At 33.2% G+C, this 21,120-nt stretch overlaps 1 protein-coding gene across 1 annotated transcript; it reads left to right on the plus strand.

Annotated features, from left to right (window-relative positions):
• Positions 1-9,866: 9,866 nt before the first annotated feature.
• Positions 9,867-11,182, plus strand: LOC109175409. The gene is made up of 4 exons (XM_019324673.1): positions 9,867-9,882; positions 10,025-10,104; positions 10,253-10,660; positions 10,763-11,182. The coding sequence occupies exons 1-4, from the start codon at positions 9,867-9,869 to the stop codon at positions 11,180-11,182; spliced, it is 924 nt and encodes a 307-aa protein (XP_019180218.1).
• Positions 11,183-21,120: the final 9,938 nt, after the last annotated feature.

Below are 21,120 nucleotides of genomic sequence, written 5' to 3' on the forward strand. Positions count from 1 at the left end.
AAAGGTGAAAAATTGCGCTTTTGAATTTTTTTTTTTCTCTCTTTTTTTTTTTGTTAGTTTTATAAATTAAAAAAAAAAAAAAAAAAAGTGACATGTCAAAACCACTTCAAATAATTAACATTGCACATGTAAGATGATTACTTAGTGATTATCAATTTTAACTAAGAAATGACTCGTTGAAATTGCAAATTGTATAATTTTATTCAAGTCTTTCAAGTTTGATAGTTTAATTGTTACTTGAAGAAGTAGTAGTATGAGCATTTTGGACTTTATAGTATTGTTCATTTTCAATTTCCATGCATATCAAACATTGCAATTGATATTTTCAATAATTCTATTCATGCAAATCAAATGTTGAAATTTAAATTCTTACTTTATTCCCACATTATTCTTCTCCCATGGAAAAGTGCATTTTTTAGTGCTCAATTTTTCATTATAAAGTTAGTGATAATTACGTAAATGTCACAATATTTTTTTAAAATTTGATATGGTACGTCCGAATTTTCAAATGTAAAGCTTAAATTAGTTCTTAGTTTTCTCCTAATTTAAATACTTGTTATCATATGATCTAATAATTCATACATACATTCATACATACATACACACACCAGAAGTTGGCTCATTGAAATTAAAATGCCAAAATGTTAGTGTGGTACTTATGTTTATCAATTTTGTCCTATGACTGTTTTATAATAAGATTTTAGTAACTTACTAGCTTAGTTTCATTTAATTTAAGTTATTGGGTCAGTTGAGTACAGCTATTACCCTATAAATTTGTCATACCTTGAAAAAAAAAAAAAAAAAAAAAGATTCAATACTTTTTTCTTCAACATTTTCTTCCACCTTCCAAGGTGTATGAACATTCATACCTTATCTCTGTATTTACGACAGACAAAAATTTATAACCAAATTATGTCCACTTTTATTTTTAGGAAAATGCTAGTGGTTTGAAATATTTGTCCATTTTTGTTGGCAAGAAAAATGCATTTTGTTACTATAACAGACACAACATGAGCTATTTAAAAAAAAAATAAAGTAAATAATATAATAGAAGGTAAAGTAGAAATTTTTTTTTTAAAAAATAATAAAATTAAAATAATATGAACCATTCATTTCAGCAAATAATTGGATTGAAATTTTTTAATTTTATTGGCTCTTATTATATTAGTATATATAGATAGATAGAAAGTTAGAAAGTTATTGGAGTTTCGTCATCTATTATTGTAAAATTTCAAAATAGGTGAGGTGGAAGTAGATGTGACAATAAAGATTAAATAGTGAACTAGAGAGGGAGTAATAGGGTAATTAATGAAAGGTAGAGTACGATATTTTTGTAAAATAACAAGAATAAAAGTGAAAGAAATATAATTTAGAGGTTTTTTTTTTTTTTTTCTTTTCCAAAACCTATATATTACCCTGTTTGGTAAATGGATGTTAGCTGTTAGCTGATTGAAACATTATTAGCTGATTATAGAAAGGTATTTAGTAAATTAGCTATTAGCTGATAGCTATTTAGTTTTTTTTTTATTCTCAAAAAGCTAATTGAAAAAGTTGCTTTGAACAACTTTTTGAATTTTAATATTTTGGAGTTACAAAAAATTAATTAATCGAACACTTATATTATTTTTTTAATCAAGTCAAACAATTAATAGTTGTCAAATAAGCCAAAATTGATTAATAAATTAACTATTTTACCAAACATGGTCATATAGAATAGCTTTCAAAATAAAAGTTTATTTTAAAAAATTATGAAGTTAAATTAATAGCTTATTTATAACTTAGAATATATAAGTTTTTAATTGTTAAAATTGGGCCAACATAGGATCCTTTCAACTCAATGATAAAGTGGGAAGTTCATTGAACTTAGGTAAGTAATGACATGTTGCAAATCTTATATGAGTTGTGTGGTGTACCTATTTTTATATGCAGTTAGGAATTGTTATATTCACACAAGGATTTTTTATGGCAGTCTTTTTCAAGTACGGGTAATAAGCCTCCTAATTCCTGAACCTCCAACTAACATGTGGTGAATCATTATTCACTAACTACTTTGACTTCTGCAAACTAATCTTGTACCCTTGTGACCAGGACTATGTGGTCTAATGGTATCCGGGTTGGACTTCCATTTGGAAGGTTGTGAGTTCGCCTCAGTGGAGGCGTTATTGGCTGGTTGAGAAAGTATATGAACAGATACTACAATGTAATAGAGCTAGTAGCATTCAAAAAAAAAAAAAAAAAAAAAATCTTGTACCCTTGTGCATGCCTATTTGTCTAGAACATAGGTATGATGGATAAGAATGCTCACTTAAGAATACTTATTTTTAGTAGCGGGGTACGGCGGAAGTTCGATCTCTGTTACGATCGAATATGGGGCTTTGGATTTAGAATGGACTTCTTGTTGTTGAAGTGTGCAGTTTGGTGTTTAATCTCGAAACTAAATTAGATTAAATTTATCTCTTCAGAAGTTGGTAAATTATTGTGTTCACATAGTGTTGTATGGACCATAAAAGAATGTACATTTTTAATATATTAAAAGTACATTATTTTTGTACTGAATGTACATTATATAAAATAATGTACTTTTAGTATTCAAATAATGTACTTTCTCTGAATACAAAGTGCATTTTTAATAGACTAAAAGTACATTATTTTTGAACTAAATGTACATTATTTTATAATATACAAAATATGGTCCACACAATAATAATGACATAAATTTGGAGCAGGCTCAATTCATGGGTCCAACATATAATCCAACGAAGTTAGGAAACATGAGTAATAGACTTTGTTACAAGAGCAACATAAATGACAATTACGACAATAATTAGGGGTAACATATATTCATAATAAAAAAATAATAATAGTCCCGAAATGGGTATAACTATGTGAGTGATGCATTATTCTTATATTAAAAGATTACAAGTTTGATTTTTGTTAACACATTCAGTACTCACTGCTCCTATGTGATTTTATATGGGAGTGGAATTTACTATGTGCACCCTCTCAAATAATGATTATAAATATCCCTTTTATCACTCTCATAGTCTAACTTTTCATACCTACTTAAATGTTTAAATTACGAATAGAAGATAATTTGGTATGATTAGAATACCTAACCTTTTCATTTAAAGTTTCATTAATAACGGTTGGTAGGTACTAGGTAGTGATTGAATATAATATAAATTTAAGCATGCATAATGGTTAGGTTGTAAATTAAATACATACCGTATCATATAATTTTTTATTTTTTTTTTTCAAAAAAAAATATTTTTTTTTAAACGTGTACAAATAAATTAGTATAATCCTAATATCTTTATCAAGTAGATATTATAGATAAGAATGGTAGGCCACATTAAGAGCTGAGCAGTCATTATATTAGTTTGGAAAGCAATTTCGCTTAACTTAGAAATTGTGACACTATCCGATGACCAATAATTATACCGTCAACTATTGTCGATGTACATTGTAAGGTGAATCACTAATATATATGTTTATTTTTCGTATTAGTTTTACACGCGCATTGCGCAAATGATTTAATGTCCAATGTTTATATTTAAATAAGTAATTCAAGGTATATTCAGTGTTGCAAAAATTCCGCCTAGGCGCCGAGGCACTAGGCGCTAGTAGATTAGGTCACTTAGTCAGCCGATTAGTTATTGTTTTCTTCTTTTTTAAATGGGTTATTCCACTCAAAACGACATAATTTTGAGCTAAAGAACCTTAAATTGTTCAAACTTTAATTTTTTTAGGTTAATATTTAATATTTTAGTATTAACTATATATTAAAGTATTAAATAGTTTATAATTATCAAGTCTGAAAAATTTAAACAAATTTTAAAAAATAAAATAAAATAAAAAATACATGGGTGCGGCTGATTATATTAATCGCCGCCTAGGCCCCCCTGAGTGCCTGAGGAATGCCTAGCGATTTTTTCAACTATGGATATATCAATGCAAGATTATATAGGAGATGTTCATTATTATAGTTGACATTAAAATTAATATAATATTTAATGTTTTATTTTATTGGCTTGTATTTTTGGCAAAATAATATTATATTTGTCTTCCCTTCAGATCTGTTTGCATTCAAAACTTTTATAATATTTGAATTTTGGGTGTCTGGTGTAAATTCTGAAGGATTTATCAGCTTTAGGATTTCTACTTCATTTTTATATATAATCGTAAATTTTACTTTTACCGGTCTTGCTCTAGCTAAGACTTTATCTTGTATCGCTATACATGGTTTCTTCTTGAACTTTGTAACCACATTTGATCAATATTAATAAAAAGACTCTTTGTAAATTTTTTTGTTCTCATATGGTATTAGTAGACCAAAATGATCAATGGTTGCCAACACACCTCCAAGGCTCCAACCCCAGTAAATACTAACAGAAGTTTAATGATGTAAGGATAATTTTGTCATATATAAATGATAGCACTACATGTAGCGCAACGTACAATTCAACAATCATAAAAATACAAACATAAAAAAAAAAAAATTAATTAGTGTCAATTGACCAATAGTATAGTGAATATAAAAAGTTTTGCGTTATTGAATTGCACCCAGTATAAATTCTAAAGCTATAAGAGGTATTGGTATCAATGATAGATTTTCTCATTAATATTAATTAATTGTAATATATTGTACATAAAAATATGTAAATAATTATATTTACCTTAAGGATTGAAGTTACGTTCCATGCAATATAAACTATAGATTTTTGTGGTTTATCTATTGACTTTTTTTTTTATTATTTAAGTTGATCAATTTATTAACGATTTAGCCTTATTTACCTCATTATTATTATATTCTTTGTTGACTAGGGTAATAAGTCTGATTTTACGTATAATGCACCTTCAACCAGTGAATTTTTTGTAAACTAAAGATTTTACAGTAATGTTTTTTTTTTTTTTTTAAATTATATGAGGATGAAGACTTTTCTATGATGTATAATCACAAATTTAGGGATGTACTGAGATATACATGGGTGGATAATTAATGGTATATTGTAGTGGAGAGCTGAAAAAAAAAATGATAAATCATATATGTTGCTTTAGTGGAGACCAATTTTCCAACATTATCTTATGTGGTTATTGCTTTCCCATTAAGGTGCATTGCACACCAAGCATGCCATAATTGGAAAATGCTGTGCCCAATTTTAAACAAAATTTCTATTAAATAAATATAACTACTTTTTTTATGATATATATATATATATATATATATATATATATATATATATATATATATATATATATATATATATATTCCTTTCAAATAAATATAACTACTTAAGATAAGTATTATTAAAAAAATTTTATATTCATGTATAAGTTATGAACTTATTTACGAATTAAGAAAAATATTATACGGAGTAATACTGATAGTAAAAATTATTGAGTCAGTTACATAAAGTGTACAAATATACTCCTGACACGTATTTTTTATTTTTTGAAGTGAATATTTTTATGATGAATATTGTAAAAAAATTTCTATGAACTAATATTTTTATCATAAATTAATAAAATAGATTTTTCCTACAAAAAATTGGATGCTATATATATGATTGAGCATAATAATTTGATGCATGATTCTAGTGGGCGGCTTGTGTTTGATCCTTCTAGAAAATAATATCTCAAAGGCTGGTGATAGATTTGAGTCAAAAGGTTTTAATTTGATCATTATAACTGTTTGCAATAATTTCTTAGGGATTCATATTATCTTCCTAGCTAATTTAACCATTTATTCCATTAACTTAGAGCATCTCCATCCGTGAAAGATTTTATCAAGTTTTTTCAAATCAGCTAAGACTTTAAGAGAGAAGAGGGAGAGAAAAAAAATACGAAAAAAATAATGATGTCAGAGAAGAAAAAAAATATATGAATATACACTCCCAGTTGACATGTGCATGTGCTAACTAGGCAGCTGCATTTTTTTTTTAAAGTTTTTCTTTGCGTGGATCTCACAAAAAAAAAAAAAAAAAAATCTACTTACTGCAAAATTAAAATTTTATATTTCTTGACCCATCGAGCTTAGCGTAGTTGATTGGTCGTCGGATTTAAAGATTATGACCGGAGGCAACATTGTGGTGTTTGAATTTTACTGGAAACATGTATGAGAAAAAAAGTTTTTGATTGGATCCCTTATGCGCACATAAAGACTTTGCGCAACTTGCGATTTACCTCCGCAGTGGCTCTAGGGGTAGGGTCCTGTGAACTTAGAATTAGTCCGACTAGGATCACCTAAGTTAAAAAAAGGGAAAATGGCACTTTTTACCCCTGAGTTATATACTTATAGCACTTTTTCCCCCTCAATTATTTAGGTAAGCACATTAGCCCCCTCAATTATTCTAAAAGTGGTGCTTTTTCCCCATGATATATTAAATTGACATTTATACCCTTAAAGTAAACATTTTATTTATTTTACTACTCCAACAAATTATTGCGTATACGTAGGGATGACCACGGTTCGGTTTGAATTGAACCGGATACTAAAGCAATCGAATTAATAGTTTCCGGTTATAATTCAGATCTAGAATCCAATATTTAAATGTCAATTTATTAAAATTATGTATCAAAAAAATTCAATCTTGAACCGTGAACCGGCGGTTCCGGATCCGATTCGCGATTTTTAACCGTCTTTATTTTAAAATAGTCTAAATTCAACAATAAATGTATTTTATTTTTTCAGTTCGAAACATGAACCGTCCGTTCCGGTTCACGATTTTAATAAACTCTAAGTATCGAATTTCGATTCTAAATTGTAATTGGAATATTTCGGTTTGGTTGCTATAGTGTTTGTTTAGTTTGAACCAAATTATGGTCATAATTTGTTGGAGAAAAAAAATAAATTAAATATTTAGTTTAAGGGTAAATATGTCCATTTAACATTTCAGGGGGGAAAACAGCCACTTCAATAATTTAGGGGGAAAAAATGCTATAGGTATATAACTCAGGGGGAAAAAGTGTCATTTTCCCTTAAAAAAAAAAAATTATTTCCTCAATTTTCTCCCTCCAACAAAGCATAAAAACTCGATGTTCTTAGGCTCGAATTACTCCTGCAAATGCTCGAGTCATTTCGTGCTATTAAATCATAAGATCATTGGTAAAATAATTGTATTATTTACTACTACAGATATATATCTATCTACTATACTAATAAGAGCCCAAGAGAGTTAGGCCTATGGATAGAAAAAATGACGGTCAAATTTTTTAATCAAATGAATGGCTCAGATTGATCAAATTTTAATTTTTCCTTTAGATTTCCTAATTTATCCTTAATGAATATGATTATCCGTTAACTTTTCCGTTAAATATTATCTTTTCCGTTAATTTCTGTTAGTTCACCGTTAATTTACTCATTGATTTCAATAAAAAAAGGTCTTAGGTTCGAACCTCATCCCAATCAAAGTTGACATAATTGGTACTCTGTATTATATTTTACTCTTATTAAATTAAATAATAATTTAGTAGCTACAACAAAAAATAATATATATATATATATATATATATATATATATATATATGTATTTCTTTAATTTAGAATTATGTGTCTACAATGTCTTTATTCAAAAAAAATTTATTCATTATCAATAAATTAAATAAGATAAATAATTTCATTAGTTATATTGTCTTTATTTTACTCCAATATAAAAATTCTTTACATTCAATTTCATCAATTGATTATATTCACTACATTGTCCCTACAATGTCTTTATTAAAAAAAAAAAATTATTCATTATCAATAAATTAATTAAGAGAAATAATTTTATTAGTTATATTGTCTTTATATTTCTCCAATGTAAAAATACTTTACATTCAAATTCATCAATTGATTATATTCACTACATTGTCTTTTTTTTTTTTTTGTGCACTATTTTTTAATTAAATATCAAAGTTATAATACACAATAATGCTATATATTTATTTACCAAGTATTTTATTAATACCATAAAAAAATAAAAAAAAATATAATTAATAAAGACAATCATATTAACTACGGGATTTGTTGACAAAGAGAGTATTCAAATCACACAACAAATTGAAGTGAGAACTACCTCGCAATGTCCTTGTTTGACAATCAGCAATTAGCAGTTAGCGGATTATATTAACGGATTTGACCAGCGAATTACATCAACGATTGGTAAAAAGATATTTGAAAAAATTAGCTATTTAGATTAACATGTAAAATGACCTAATGGTATAATAATAATAATAATAATAATAATAATAATAATAATAATAATAATAATAATAATAATAATAATAATAATAATAATAATAATAATAATAATAATAATAATAATAATAATAATAATTGTTTTAAAAAATAAATAAATAAATATAATTAAGTCAATTATATTAACTACTTGGGAAATTTATTTACAAAAAGAGTATTCAGATCACACAACAAATTGAGATGGGAAACTACCTCGCAATGTCCTTGTTTGGCAATCAACAGTTAACTCTTCAATATTAGTATATATTTAATATTTTATGCCCTAATTTTTATTTGCTCTCCCTTATGTCTTGTATTTGGTTTCAACCACACCAATACAATTATAATATTGACAATTATAATCAATCTTGACTATATTATCTTGCATTTGTAAACTTAGAATTACCTATTTAAATACACAAATTCAACATTCAATTATCTATGCATGAACAATTCCAATATAATCTTACCTTAATATACTTTAAAGTACTTATTTAAAATAAAATAAAATAAAATAAAATAAAATAAAATAAAAAACGTGGACATTATTCTAATTGCGCAATGCGCGTAAAAAACTAGTTTAATAATAAGACTGAAAAAGATACAAAATTTTTATCTGATCTCCTAAAAATATAAATAAAATTTTAAAGAAAAAAAATAAAAGTAATAATATTCACCCTTCTAAATTTTTTTCCATACTACTCTTCATAACAAGTCTGCTTTGATAACAAATTAATGGGATCAATTAATTTATAACACTCAAGTTATGTCAAAAGAGAATTTAGAATGAAATTTTTTTAAAGGGGAATAAAGCATTTTTCAAAAGGTAATGCAAGAAAACAAAATTTTAAAATGTAAAAAGATGAATAGTTTTTGTGGGATAAAGGGAGTAATAATAATTAATGTTGAAATTTCACGGTCAATTAAAGTTAATCCCATTCAGATAGGGATGTGTGTCACCAGGTTCATGAACCTGAATCCTAATACATAGATATATATAAAATAAGAAAGAGAACTAAAAAATAGATTGGACCAACCTCGTTTTTCATTATCATCTACTGCGATTTCCTTTGTCCTTTTATGAAGAGAAGATAAGCATGCTTCATTAACTACAACAAATTAAAATGCCCACTTTTTACCCTAAATAAAGCTACCATTGTCTCTTTATGTGTTTGTTAATTGGTTTTTGCTGAGTAATATAATGAATTCAACATGCAGTGCATTGTGCATGCACACCCAACTAGCGTGCCTGCCGGCTGCGATCAGTTATTATATATAGTTGATCGGCTCAAACTAAAAAAGTCATTAGGTCACTTTTACTGCAAAAACATGTAGCCACTTTAGTAAACCTCACTTTATGATCGTAGCTGGAAAAGAACCACAATGAAATAAATCAATCTAGGTTGTTTATTCATAGTTGACAGATTCAAACTAAAAGGTCAGACCACTTCCATTGAAAGTTGAATTAGAATTTTGTGATTATAATATCAAACCAACAGTCTGACTAATTTAGCTGGATTACGTTTTCCTAGGCTGCGCTTGGGTTTAATTTGTTTCATACAAATACTGTGCATGATAATAACTAGGGAAGCTGCAACTGCTTGTAGAGTTGTAGAATATAATATAATATGCCAAGAGTCAAGAGATTATGGTGACAGCTTACTGTATGTCTGTATATTATACCTCACACTCAAGCCGGCAGAACTGAATTATTCGACAAAAACAACATTGTTTTCAAGAGCTTTGAAAAGTTAACAGAAATAGTCTGTCTTTGTTAATTTATCTACATGCACCCTGTTTGTCCAGCACAACAGGTTTTTCAGAAAATCAAGTTGAAGTCTGCTTCTAGATATGTAGTATGGTATACTGGAAAACTTGCTAAAGTGGTTGAAAATTTAGAATTATATATAAGGTTGCAACTGTTAGGACTCTTGTATTAGTAGTTGGCTAGGACTCTTTACTTATCTCCTTATATTGTTATTGTTCAGACTATTATTGGTTTACGTTGAATATACAATCCTCATCTGGTATCAGTATCCAGGGATTCTTATTTTCATGGCAACCTTGGGAGATAACAATGGCGGTTCTGTTCGTGATTCGTCTGAACGGACTGTGTCCGAGGTTGCCCCCACTCCCGTTTACCCGAATACTAGTTTGTCCTCCGCCCATCACTTCGTGTCTATCAAACTTACCGCCCACAATTATTTGTTTTGGCGTACTCAGATGTTGTCATTCTTAGAAGGCCAAGGGTTGCTTGGTTTTGTTGATGGCACACTGCCATGTCCGACGGCAGCACTGCCGTCGTCCGTCCCGGTGGAGTCGACGGCGGACAGTGGTGGCCGGCCGTCTGATCTGGCTTCGCTGCAGCAGCAATGGCGCCGGCAGGACAAGGCTGTTCTTTCTCTATTGATTTCATCCTTGTCCGACGAGATGCTACCTATGGCGATCGGGCGCTCCACGTCGCGGCTTCTGTGGTCGGCGATCGAGCAGGAGCTTGGCTCGGCGACACGTTCCCGGGCTTTGAGGCTTTGAGGCGAGCTGCAGGGGCTGTCCCAAGGGGCGTCGTCCGTCTCGGATTACTTGAGTCGGGCGAGAGTTCTGGTTGAGGATTTGGCGCTGGCCGGCCGGGTTATTACGCTTGATGATCAGAATCTCTACGTTTTTCGTGGCTTACGACCGGAGCTTCGTCCTCTTGTTGCACCACTGACGCGTGGCTCTCCGGTAACCTTAACTGAGCTTTCTGATTATTTAACTTCACAGGAGTATATTTGTGCGCCGGGTGGTGGTGATGCTGCTGCCCCGACTGCTATGGCAGCGTCGCGTGGCCGAGGAGGAGGCCGCGGTGGCGGCCAGTCTTATCGTGGAGGCTCGGGCAATGGCGGTGGAAGCTCGGGCAGTGGCGGCTCGGGCGGTGGAGGCTCGGGTCGTGGCCGAGGTGGTCGGGGTCGTGGCCGTGGGCGGTAGGACATCCGGTGTCAGATTTGCGAGAAGTTTGGACACTCGGCACGGGCTTGTTTCCAGCGATATTCTGAGACCACAGATCCTCAGGCGCATATGGTTGTTTCGGGTGGTGAGACCGGTGGTGTTGAGTCTCATCAGTGGTTTCCTGACACGGGAGCCACGAATCATGCTACTCCCGACTCCTCTATGTTGACTTCTTCGGCTCGTTATGATGGTCCGGACACCTTACGTGTGGGTAATGGTGCAGGTATGCCTATTTTTAGTGTTGGGTCTGCTTCGATAGCTTCTTCTTCTAGATCGTTTAGTTTAAATGATGTTCTGCATGTTCCTGGGTTGTCCTCTTCGTTGCTTTCTGTTCAGCGGTTTGCTAAAGATAACCGTGTCTTTTTTGAATTTCATCCTGACTGTTTTCTTGTGAAGGATCTCTTGACCAAGAAGGTGGTTTTTAAGGGGGGTACCTCCGGTGGCTTATATTCGTGGCCTGTGTCTTCGAGTCCGTCTGCTTTTGTTGCTGCGCGTGCGTCGTCCTCTACTTGGCACAAGCGGCTTGGTCATCCACACACACGGGTGTTGCGTTAGATATTGCAGACATCCGGTGTTAGTTCGTTTAATTCTAGTGATTTGTCTCGTTTGTGTTCCTCGTGTCAGTTAGGGAAGTCTTCCCGTTTTTCTTTACCTCGTGTTGAGACTAAAAGTACTCGAGTATTAGAACTTATATATACTGATATTTGGGGCCCAGCGCCTGTGTACTCTGTTAATGGTTTTCGCTATTTTGTTCTATTCATGGATGATTTTACGCGTTATGTGTGGTTTTATCCTATGCGTGCGAAAACAGATATTTATTCTATATTTGAACGGTTTCGGTCACTAGTTGAGCGGTCATATTCCCACAAAATTGTGTCTATTCAGTCTGATCTAGGGGGAGAGTACAAAAAGCTCCACTCTACTTTCGAGTCGCTCGGTATTCGTCACAGGCAGTCCTGTGCGTATACTCATGAGCAGAATGGTCGGGTAGAACGCCGTCATCGGCATATAGTTGAAACTGGGTTGGCTTTGATGGCTCAGGCGTCTATTCCCTCTCGTTTTTGGGATTATGCGTTTGAGACTGCAGTTTACTTGATTAACAAGATGCTGACTCGTGTGTTGAACGATGAGTCTCCTCATTTTCGGCTACATCGTTCGCCTCCCTCTTATTCTTTCTTGCGTGTTTTTGGCTGTCTGTGTTTTCCTTTGTTACGTCCCTATAATCGTAATAAATTGGAATATCGTTCGTCTCCCTGTGTTTTCTTAGGTTATCCTGACTCTTTTCGAGGCTATCGTTGTCTGAATCCTAACACTAATAAGGTCTTTATCTGTCGCCATGTGCGATTTGATGAGTCCGTGTTTCCTTTTGCTGGCTCTATTTCTTCGCAGGTGGTTTCTCGGCCCCCGGCTGCTCCTTGGGGTGTTGCTCCAGTTGTTTCTGTGCCTCCTCCTACTACCGAGGTGGTGGTTAGTGATTTTGAGAAACAGGTTGTGGATTCGGATCCGGTACCGGCTGACTCTGTGTCTAGTGAGCAGACAGTTTCTGTTCGTGGTAGGCCGGCTCGTGGTCGTCCTCGCCGTGGGACTAAGGTGGTTGGTCCTCGTTCTCATGTTATGGCCACACGAAGCCCGGGTCCACAGGAGCATGTGGCGTTGGTGTCTACTGTTGATCCACCTGAGCCCACGTGTTACTCCCAGGCAGTCAAGCATCCAGAGTGGCGTGAGGCCATGGATGCTGAGTTTAATGCTTTGCTTCAAAATCAGACCTGGCAGCTTGTTCCCTATACTCCAGGGATGAATGTTGTGGGCTGCAAGTGGGTATTCCGTGTCAAGAGGAATGCTGATGGATCTGTTGAGCGACACAAGGCCCGGTTAGTTGCCAAGGGCTTTAATCAGATTGCGGGCAAGGATTTCTTTGAGACGTTCAGTCCGGTTGTTAAGCCCACCACGGTTCGTCTTTTTCTTTCTTTGGCCTATTCTCGTGATTGGTGTATTCGGCAGCTGGATGTGCACAACGCCTTCCTTAATGGGCGTTTGGCTGAGACAGTGTATATGCGTCAGCCTCCGGGATACGAGGACAAGTCAGTTCCTACTCATGTTTGTCATCTGCAGCGCTCTTTGTATGGGCTTAAGCAAGCCCCGCGTGCATGGTTTACCCGATTACATAACTTTCTTCTTTCCGTTGGCTTTACTCCATCGAAGACTGACGTGTCTTTGTTCATTTATTCTGATCATGGTGTGCAGCTTTATTTTCTGGTTTATGTCGATGACATTCTTGTCATGGGCTCGGATTCTAGCCGAGTTACTGGACTGGTGGATCGGCTTGCTCAGGAGTTTAAAATTCGAGATATGGGGCCCCCATCTTTTTTTTCTAGGGATTGAGACTGTCTCTATTTCTGATGGTATTCTTTTGTCTCAGCGCCGTTATGTTCAGGATATTCTCAAGCGTGCAGGGATGGTTGACTGTAAGCCGGTTTCTACCCCGATCTCAGTTGCCCGCTCTGAGGACGGTGATGTTGCTCCCTTTGCTGATCCTACGCACTATCGTGGGCTAGCTGGTGCTTTGCAGTACTTAACGGTGACTCGTCCTGATTTGTCTTTTGCAGTCAACCGGCTATGTCAACGCATGCAGGCTCCTTCTACTGCCGATTGGTCTATGATGAAGCGGGTGTTGCGTTATGTGAAAGGCACTCTTGGCATGGGGCTGTGTGTTCGGAAGTCTTTATCTACCTCGCTGCATGCGTTTTCTGATTCGGATTGGGCTGGTAGTCCGGATGATAGGAAGTCCACCAGTGGTTTTGCAATATTTTTGGGCTCTAATCTAATCTCGTGGTCGTGCCGGAAGCAACGCACTGTGGCGCGTTCTTCTACTGAGGCAGAATATAAGGCCTTAGCTGATGTGGCGGCTGAGGTGACGTGGCTTGTTTCTCTGCTTAAGGAAATCGGTTTCTCTCCAGCTTCTCCGCCTAGTCTATGGTGTGACAACTTGGGTGCTACGTACCTGTGTGCCAATCCGGTTTTCCATGCTCGGACTAAGCATGTGGAAATTGACTATCACTTTGTCCGAGACAAGGTCGCCAAAAAGGAAATTCAGGTTCACTTTATTTCCACGAAGGATCAGATTGCTGATATTTTTACCAAGCCACTTGCGTCGACTCGATTCTCTCTTCTTCGTGACAAGCTCAACATTTCGACTGCTCCACCTTGAGCTTGAGGGGGAGTGTTAGGACTCTTGTATTAGTAGTTGGCTAGAACTCTTTACTTATCTCCTTATATTGTTATTGTTCAGACTATTATTGGTTTACGTTGAATATACAATCCTCATCGCAACAAGGTTTTATATTGAAAAAAAAAAAAATAGCTGTTGATGATGTTTGGTGAATCATAGTCAGGTGTGAATCACCCTTAACCTGCAAACCTACAAACTACTAAAGGACTGCACCGCAACCTGCAAACCTACAAACTACTAAAGGACTGCACCGCAACGGCTTCCAAACATATTTGAGGACCTTTGTAGTGCAATCATTTAGTAAGTGTGGTGCAATCCTTCAGTAGTTCGCACCTGATTATGGACCAATGTTTGGCCATATAGATCACTGCCTTGAAAATGATTTCACCACTATCATTACTAATGCAAGTACGAAATTAGTGTTGATGGATATATTACGAATGGAGTCGAACCGACCAGAGAACACGGAGCAAGAACAGAGCCCAGGGGCGACGTTACGTGCCTGATCCGTCCGTCTCGGCACGAGGCCCCGGCGGGCGCCTCAGCAGGAGGTCAACACGAGGCCCGCAGCCGACCTCGGCCGCGTTGCCCGGTCTCCGGACCGGGCGCGGTCAAAGCGGGGGACAACCGTCCCCCCTAATTAGGCGGGCAGTTAGGAGGTTCGTGGCTTGTATAAAAGGCCCCTCCTTTGTCCAATTGAGACACGTTGACTACTTTCATTACTATTTGTCCTAATCAAGCCTTGTAATAACTTATTAGCGATATCTAATACAGTATATGGTCCCAACGACCTTACAACGACATCGCTTTATCCTTTTACTACCTACATTCTTAACCGAGTTTGATAATTCGGGACCACCCCGGATAATTAAATCCATCAAGTGTCATCCTCCAAAGTTTAGATTATTGGTCTATCTCTATATTCATGCACCCGAATTAAATCATATATCGAAACTCATTAATTTAGAATATTTTAGGGAAGAAATCATATGTGAGAGCAAGATAGAGATGTACTTAGCTTTTACCAACACTCTAAAGAGGAAAGAGAATAAAACATTATTGTTTGATATATATTTCCTTTGCATTTCTCAACATCCATGCTCCACCTTGCACTGCAATACTAAATTTAGATTTAACATGAAAGTTGGTAGTATGGGTCCTTTGTGAAATGGAAATTAAAATTTTAGACAAACTTTGTCACAATGTGCCACATACACAAATTAGGCATAAAGATTAAGTCATTCATATCCAAGTTGTTATGACTTAATTAGCATCATTGGATTCCTAGGTATGTATGTAAGTAATTAAGGTTGGTGAGATGTTCTTTCAATTTTCTTTTCGAGGTGGAATTGAAGTGGGTTTTGTGGTTAGGACATGATTAAGCTTAATTTCCTAGTACATGATGATTTGAGGGGTTTGGATTCCCTACTAAAATTTCACTTTGTAGGGCAATGCATGTTTCCCGGCCAAGAATACACATTTCCCAACATAAGTTGTGGCCCTCATGGTTCCATTTGGGGAAATAATTAAGAGATCCATAATTTGGTTAACACCCATTCATGAAGGTATGGTGTCTATAGAATATAGTTTGTGTTAGGCATGCATGCATGCAATAACTACTTTTGGACTAATGGCATAGTCCATTGAACCGACAACAAGTGGCACTGCTAAATATTTCATTCAACTACCCCTAAAACTTGTATGTTAGTGTTGCATCTACGCAGCCATGAAGGCAATAGTTATTTCAAGGTAGTGTTTGGTTTGAATCAATAGTTTGTCCCCTTGACCGGCCAAAGGAGATGACTCCTTATGAGCAGAGTGTACAAATAGTATTGAAAATCTGAAGACTAATAAGGTGGCTCACGAGCAGGGACTCTGTGGGCTCAAGATTAGTCTAACCTAAGTTGCATTGTGAAACTTAATAATAATACTTATTAACTAACATGGTTGGTGTGGTGGTTCAGCACCTCGTCCTTTAAGCATGAGGACGTGGATTTGATCCCCACCCATGTGAATGTAGCAAACCATTTGGCCACCCTACCACTTAGTGTGCTGACCGTTAGTCTTCTTGCTATCGGCTGGAGGGATACCTTATTATTATTATTATTTGTGTACTTGGTAGTACATTAGAATCAGAATTAATACTGAAAATAAATTGAATATGAAAACGAAAATTTTGATTAAAAGTCTTATTAGTAGGGTGAGAGCATTCGACCTCTCAGTTTTGGTTCTGATTATGAGATATTAAAAATTAATAGAGCTGAGAAACACTTCAATTACATTTGATTATGATTGTTCCTTCAATTTAAAAGTGACGAATCAAACGCCTCTTTATGTGTTTTCGTGATATGTTCATACTTTTTTTTTAACGTAAATTAACATTAAATTCTTAAATAATATAATGTGTGAGTGTATATTCAAATTATGATCCATTCTCTATAATGATGTTTGTAAAAGTCATGAACACTTTGTTGTTATTGTTGAAAATAAGGAGCAAAATTGGAAAATAATACATTAATTAAATTAAATAAGAATATTTCTCTTCTATGTTCAAAGATTATATCTCTGATTATGGCAATGGAACAAGAGGCTACTTGATTGGGCGTATTTGTCCAATAAAGCTTTGGTATGGATTACCAATAGGTGCCAAACCGAAATTGGGCCTTTTTCTTTGTTTTTAGTTTTCCTTTACTGTGGACCACGAAATTGGGCCTTTTTCTTTGTTTTTAGTTTTCCTTTACTATGGACCACGGTTCAAAATGGCAGACACTATAGTGTATCTAAATTGACACTGTCTCAAGTATTATTTTTATTATATTATAAAATGAAACTGCAATTGAATTGAAATGGAACTGTAGTTGTGTTGAAATAAAATTGCAGTGTATACAAAATGGAACTGAATAACAATTTCACATATTTGAGTATATATTGTCTAGTGAAACTGTAGTTATATAAAAATGACACTATAGTTGTGTTGAAATGAAATTGCAGTGCATATTTGATGCCTGGATCACAATGCATTTTGAACCGCGGTCCACGGTATAATTTGTCGTTATCTTTCCTTCTTTTTTTTTTCTTTTTTTTTTTTTACAGTATCTAATATTTATACCATTATGAGACTAATATGGAATCAAACTTTTAATTTTGTAGTTACATTAACAATCCACTTACAGCCAAAGGCCTTGTGGTCGAACAACATAGTTGTGGCCCTTGACTCTTTGTGCTTCAGTAAGTTGAGAAAGTATATATGACAAAATACAACATTGTAATAGAGTCAATAATATTTTTTTTTTAAAAAAAATCCACTTACAAATTATTCTAAACTACTAGGTTATTGATAAAGCAATGGGGCTTGAGCCCAAAATCAATTGGGTCATAAATTAGAGATCCATGAGTTTATTGGATATAGCGAACAATCAAAACTTATGGACAAGCTTTTATTCGCAAATTATATCGTGCACCGCAGTGCATGATCGATCATGCATCGCACATCAAAACGATGTCGTTTTGTTTATTAATGAAAAGAAACGGCATCCGTTTCCCGCCGTTCCGCACCCTTCCGCAAAAAGTAAATCTGTTATTCAATTTCATTTTGTATACACTGCAGTGTCAGTTCAACACAACTACAGTTTCACTTCGATATAACTACAGTTTCATTCGATATTTATAGACTCAAATATGTGAAAATGTTATTTAACTTTATTTTATATACACTATAGTTTTATTAAAACATAACTACATGATCATTTTGATATAATTACAGCTTCATTGTACAATATACACTCAAATATGTGAAATGTTATTCAGTTTCATTTTATATACTGCAGTTTCACTTTATCACAACTACAGTATCATTTTGATATAACTGTAGTTTCATTTGTCGTGAGACAGTATTGGTTTAGATATACTGTAGGTCTGTAGTGTCAGTTGGTGTTTAATACACCAAATATGCGGACTCTGTTAACAATAACAGCGGGCTGTTTCTTTACTTAAAGAAACTGCCCCGTTTCACCGCGGTCTACAATATAACGATTGGCTTTTATTCACTAAAACAGGAGAATTGATGAAGTGATGTTTCGACAAAACAACAAAATAATAAGATCTTTGATAACCTTTCAAAAAAAAAAAAAAATCTTTGATAATATATGGAAGAAGATGGATTTGAATATCGCGATTATTAACCTTTGATTTTCATAGCATTTATACCTAGATTTTCAAGAGATAAACTTGAAGCTTTCAAATCACAATTCAATGTTCTAACTCCAACATGAATTTATTTTCTTGATTCACAGTGTTTAGCACCAAACATCTACAACTCTCACTCGAGAAGTGCTGGCGATATTGAGTTCAAGGAGACTTGGTGGAAGATCCTTGCACTATAGTGATAGATAGTGAAGCCAATTGCTTGGTGATATAGCTATTGAAGGACCATTAATGGAGTTGAGCAAGTAACAAGAGGACTTGGTATTTGATCCTGGTGAAAGGTAGACTCTCACTTGTATTTTTACCAAATAGATAGCGAATTTTATCATCGACAATAAGAGAAAAGTGGAGTGAGGATTTCTTGAACCACTATAATCTCTCTCCTTGTTTTACCATACCAATATGCTAATCATCCATAATCACATACTTGTTTGAATAAAATACTAAAATCCTTGGCAAGCTAAAGAATTTTGTTGTGTATAGTACGTAGTGTAGTTTTTGCTAAAATTTAAAATTGTTTAAAAGCCTATTCAACCCTTCCCCCAAATCTCCAATCTCTAAAATTTTACTTGTCACAGGGACCAATATATAATTATAATTATTGTTTAGTATAAATTATATATTTTTTATCATTTGAATGTTTATTCTATTCTTAAATCAATCAAATATCGGAATACAATTTCGAACATCTAATCTATTTCTTAAGTGAGCCAAATAATAGTAAAAGAATTCATATTTAATTCCTTTTTTTTTTAATTTTAATTGAGAAAATTTCATTTTTAATTATTGACTATTGTGACATTGTCGTACTTAATCATACTCTTTTAATTTTGTTTCATTAATTACATCATTGACTTTTATTTGTATGTCACAATTAACCCTTTATTTAAATTTTTGTCATTTCATCATTTAAAAAAAAAAAAAGAAGAAGATGATTATATATAATTTTATCATGTCTCTTGCCTCAACATGTAATTTCTCTCAATCTCTTATAAACTCTTTTTAATTGAATGATGAAATTATATATTCACCATCCTGATTAAATGATTGGATGAAAGAAATTTAAATGGAGTACTAATTGTGACAAAACAAATGAAAGTCAAAGATGTAACAATGCAGAATTAAAAGAGAAATATAATGTGACAATGCGATAATTATTTATGACTAAAAGTATAATTTTCTCTTTCATTCTCTATGAATAACATTCCTATTTTCCTCAAGATTATTTTTTAAACCAAATATGCTTATAATGTTTGAAAAATAAACTCTCAACTTTTTTTTCCATTAATAATCATACTATTTTACAAAAATAGAAACCCTTATTCTCCCTTCATCATTAAAAATGCATAACCTTCATACATTTATCACATAAACAATTATTTCACTTTTTAAATTAGTTTTTTTTTTTATTACTATTAAATGTTACGTTTTCTCCCATTTGAATGACTGTTTAGAGCAATGAAGTCTATTGAAAATTTGGCAAATTAAAGTCTCTTTTGAAAATAGTATTTTGGAAGTTTAATGCAAGCTATTCCATTACTATACTTAACACATTTTGCTTTCTTTTCTTTTCTTTTTTAAATAGATTTTTAGCTTTTTATAAAGAGTTAATTCCATTTATAATCCTAAATTTATATGTGACAGTCCACTTTTACTCATTTTGTTTCAAAACATCTACTTTTCATCCTAGTATTATTGTGACATGATAATTTTTGGTCCTCTATCAACAAAACAGTTTAAATGTTATTAAATACAATGGCATTTCGATTTTCAACTATGATTTTTTTTTAAAAAAAAATAAACATAAAAAATATAACTAGTCAACCTACTTTGTATAAAAAAAAAAAAAAAGATCAAAATATTATTGTATTTTACGGCATTTTAATGATCTATTTTGTTGACAGATGACCAAAAATGGTCATGCTACAATAATACTATGACCAAATTAAGATGTTCTGATAAAAAAGACTAAAAGTGAACTGTCACCTATAAATCAAGGATTAAAAATAAAATTAATTCTTTTATAAATTTTCTAAAAAGAGAAAATTACACCTTTATTTGAAGAATCTAATTTCCTAATACATTAACTTTAACCTTATCAAAATCTATTAATTCCAATTATTCCTAACACAAATTCCTTCTAAGAAATTATTTAAAAAAAAAAAAAAAAACTTGCAAATCAAGAAGGAAGTGGATAGTATATGAACATATACTACATTGTAATAGAGCCAGTATCATTCAAAAAAGAAAGAAGTGGATATGCATCGTACGAGGCCATGCAAAACATAAAAATATAAAACAATTTTGCATACACTATGCAGACAAACTATTCAAAGTTCTTACAACCATATACTAAGTCTTGTTCTCATTTTATTAGTTATACTTTCTATAATAAGTTACGTTTCAATAATTTTGTCATTAAAACAGTCTGTGTATTACTTTTACTAATATGTCATTTGAACACAAGTGCTTGACATACCTCAAT

The sequence above is a fragment of the Ipomoea nil genome, unplaced genomic scaffold, assembly GCF_001879475.1.
Source record: "Ipomoea nil cultivar Tokyo-kokei standard unplaced genomic scaffold, Asagao_1.1 scaffold0688, whole genome shotgun sequence".
Taxonomy (NCBI): domain Eukaryota; kingdom Viridiplantae; phylum Streptophyta; class Magnoliopsida; order Solanales; family Convolvulaceae; genus Ipomoea; species Ipomoea nil.